Source organism: Stegastes partitus, unplaced genomic scaffold (genome assembly GCF_000690725.1).
Source record: "Stegastes partitus isolate 25-593 unplaced genomic scaffold, Stegastes_partitus-1.0.2 Scaffold188, whole genome shotgun sequence".
Classification (NCBI taxonomy): domain Eukaryota; kingdom Metazoa; phylum Chordata; class Actinopteri; family Pomacentridae; genus Stegastes; species Stegastes partitus.
The window spans coordinates 561,280-563,911 of record NW_007577919.1 but is presented as its reverse complement, the minus strand read 5'-3'; the positions used below and the strand labels follow the sequence as shown (position 1 = coordinate 563,911).

The 2,632-nt window shown below is 40.2% G+C and overlaps 1 protein-coding gene and 1 non-coding gene across 2 annotated transcripts in view; one reads left to right on the top strand and one right to left on the bottom strand.

Moving 5' to 3' along the window:
- Positions 1-1,037: 1,037 nt before the first annotated feature.
- ldhd (lactate dehydrogenase D) overlaps positions 1,038-2,632 on the bottom strand; it is a 17,778-nt gene continuing 16,183 nt past the window's right edge. Inside the window, exon 11 of the mRNA XM_008280247.1 lies at positions 1,038-1,600. Within this exon, the coding sequence (XP_008278469.1) occupies positions 1,411-1,600 (190 nt within the window). The 3' untranslated portion in view covers positions 1,038-1,410. The remainder of the gene's footprint in view (positions 1,601-2,632) is intronic.
- Positions 2,005-2,075, top strand: trnag-gcc (transfer RNA glycine (anticodon GCC)). Its single transcript has one exon. It is a non-coding gene; the product is annotated as a tRNA-Gly (tRNA).

The window sequence follows — 2,632 nt, the reverse complement described above, 5'->3', positions numbered from 1 at the left end:
CCTCAACAGTTGGTGAAATGTGACCAGAGACTGGATTCTAGTAGAACCATGGATCCATCCATAGATAGACACTGACAGGAACTTTATGGATCAACACCAGCCTGGTTGGACATTAAAGTCCTTTTAATCCATTTCCAAGGACCAACTATGCTTCATTATTGTGAATTTGGACCACTTTTCGTAGTTTTGGGCAGATTCTGGACAATTACAAGTCATTTTAGACTAATTTTATATAATTTTGAGTAATTTGAGGATTATTTTGAGTTGTTTCAGACATCGTTAGTGAATCATTTTTGGAGGATTTTGAATCGCTTTTGAAGATGTTGCAAATCGTTTCGGACAATTGCAAGAAATTTTGGACAATTTTGAGTCATTTTAAACCGGCTTCAAGTCAAAACATCTAAAACCTGGAACCTCGTCTGGTCCAGCTTCACCTCATCAGGTTCTACTGATGTAAGAACCTCAAAAGGGGGTGAAATGTGACCAGAGACTGGATTCTAGTAGAACCATGGATCCATCCATAGATAGACACTGACAGGAGCTTTCTGTACCAGCCTGAACTGGAAATTTTGGATGGTTTTCCATTTTCAGTGGCCAATGATTATTCATTATTGTTTATTTGGACGATTTTAAGTAATTGGGGGCCAATTTTTAGTAATTGTAAACAATTCTAAGCTGTTCAGGACAATTTAATGTCAGTTTTGGACAAATATTGGATCATTTTCTGTCAATCTTTGGACAAATAAGGTCCTTTTTCAGGACATTTTGTGTAATTTTTGGACACGTTTTGAGTCCTGTAGGATAATTACACTATTTTTTGGAAACTGGATCCTTATCAAACTTCACATCAGGTTCTGCTGATGTTAGAACCTCAACAGTTGGTGAAATGTGACCAAAGACTGGATTCTAGTAGAACCATGGATCCATCCATATTTCTACATTTTTCCCTTTTTTTCCATTTTCAAGAACCAATAATTAAAACCGTGTCCTCTGCTGGATCCGTTCAGTCGTCCTGATCTGATGGAAACTATTCTGTCTGTGTTTTCACCACATTTCGTGGCGGCTGGAGTTTTATTTCTGGAGATATTGAACCATGAAAACGGCTTCAGGGGCTTTTTTTGAGGGTGAAAATACAAACATTTCCAGTTCTGTAAACACAACATTCTCAAAATTCATCCAGAAACATTTTTACAGAACTTAGTTTTGAGTCCCAAAAGTGAAAAACTAAGCTGACAGCAGTGGACCACTGGTGGGGTTTCTGGGACACAGCTGTAGCGACAATCCATTAAACACTGGTCAAACCTGCGTGTTTTCTTGATTTAACTGAATTTCTGAATCAGGGCTTTGCGATACGTGGTTAGTTTTCACTCGAGTGTGTTTCAGCTCCTCCGGTTTGTCTCAGTTCCTGCTTTAATCCCTCAGATTGGCCTCCTGCTGCAGGACTTTGTCAGGATTCATCAGGTTCTTGGGGTCGAGGGCGTCCTTCAGGCTCTGCATGACCCGGATCACCGAAGGTCCGACCTCCTCTCGGAGCAGCGTTCTCTTTCCTAAACCCACCCCGTGTTCTCCTGTACAGGTTCCATCCATGGCCAGAGCTCGCCTGCAGCAGGAACACAACATCATGTCACTGCAGAGGTTCAGGACTGAAGCCTCCAACACGATGCTGATGGTCTCAGAATGAGAACGTGTCAGCTTCAGGCTACAGGTTAGAACACGGCAGCAACAAAAGAGCATGAAGCCTGTTAATGAGCTGCTTTTCATGAAACGTGATGTGATGTTTATCTAAGTGGCAAAAATGGACGAATACGTTTGTTCTTTAGCTCAAAGACACACAAACATTTCTGTAATTTGATGAAACCAGCAGTGATTAGTCGACCGAGCACAGGTGGTAAAGTAGAGACGAGCTGATCTTAATGGTCAGAAAACATTTTTAAGACTTTTCTGCTTCATTAAAGAGCTCGCGTGACGTTTTTTCCAAATATGGTATTTCCTGCTGTTCATCCAGCATTGGTGGTTCAGTGGTAGAATTCTCGCCTGCCACGCGGGAGGCCCGGGTTCGATTCCCGGCCAATGCACAGTTTTAAAAGCAATGCAGCTGTAACTATAAATAAATAAATCAATGAAGTGTGTGTAATTGATGACTGAATATCTGTGCTGTGTGTCAATGAAAAACTGCCTCCAATCTGTTCAAGTTTACAAGTAGAGAGCGTTGTGGGAGTTTAGCTCGTATCACGCACCATGACAGAGTCTTCTGTGGTTAATGACCTCCAACCAGAACATCATACTGGTGCAGGTTAAAAACTAATCAGTTTGTCTATTTTAGGGTCATTTTACAACAGTGTTTGAGATGTTATAGGTTCTTTTGGTGTTATCTTTGTGTCTTTTTGGTCATCAACTAATTTTTTGTGTTTATTTGTGAGCATTTGTTGATGTTTGTGTACTTTTGCCATCATGTCAGGTCTTTTTGTAGTATTTTTATCACTATTAGTACACATTTGATGTGATTTTAGTCATTTTGTGACCTTCATCTGGACTTTAAAGAGATTTGAAGGGTGTTTCTTTTATATTTGTGTTCAGTTCATGTCTTTTTGTGACCATTTGTAGACTTTCTCTTTATCTCTGTGGTCAGTTT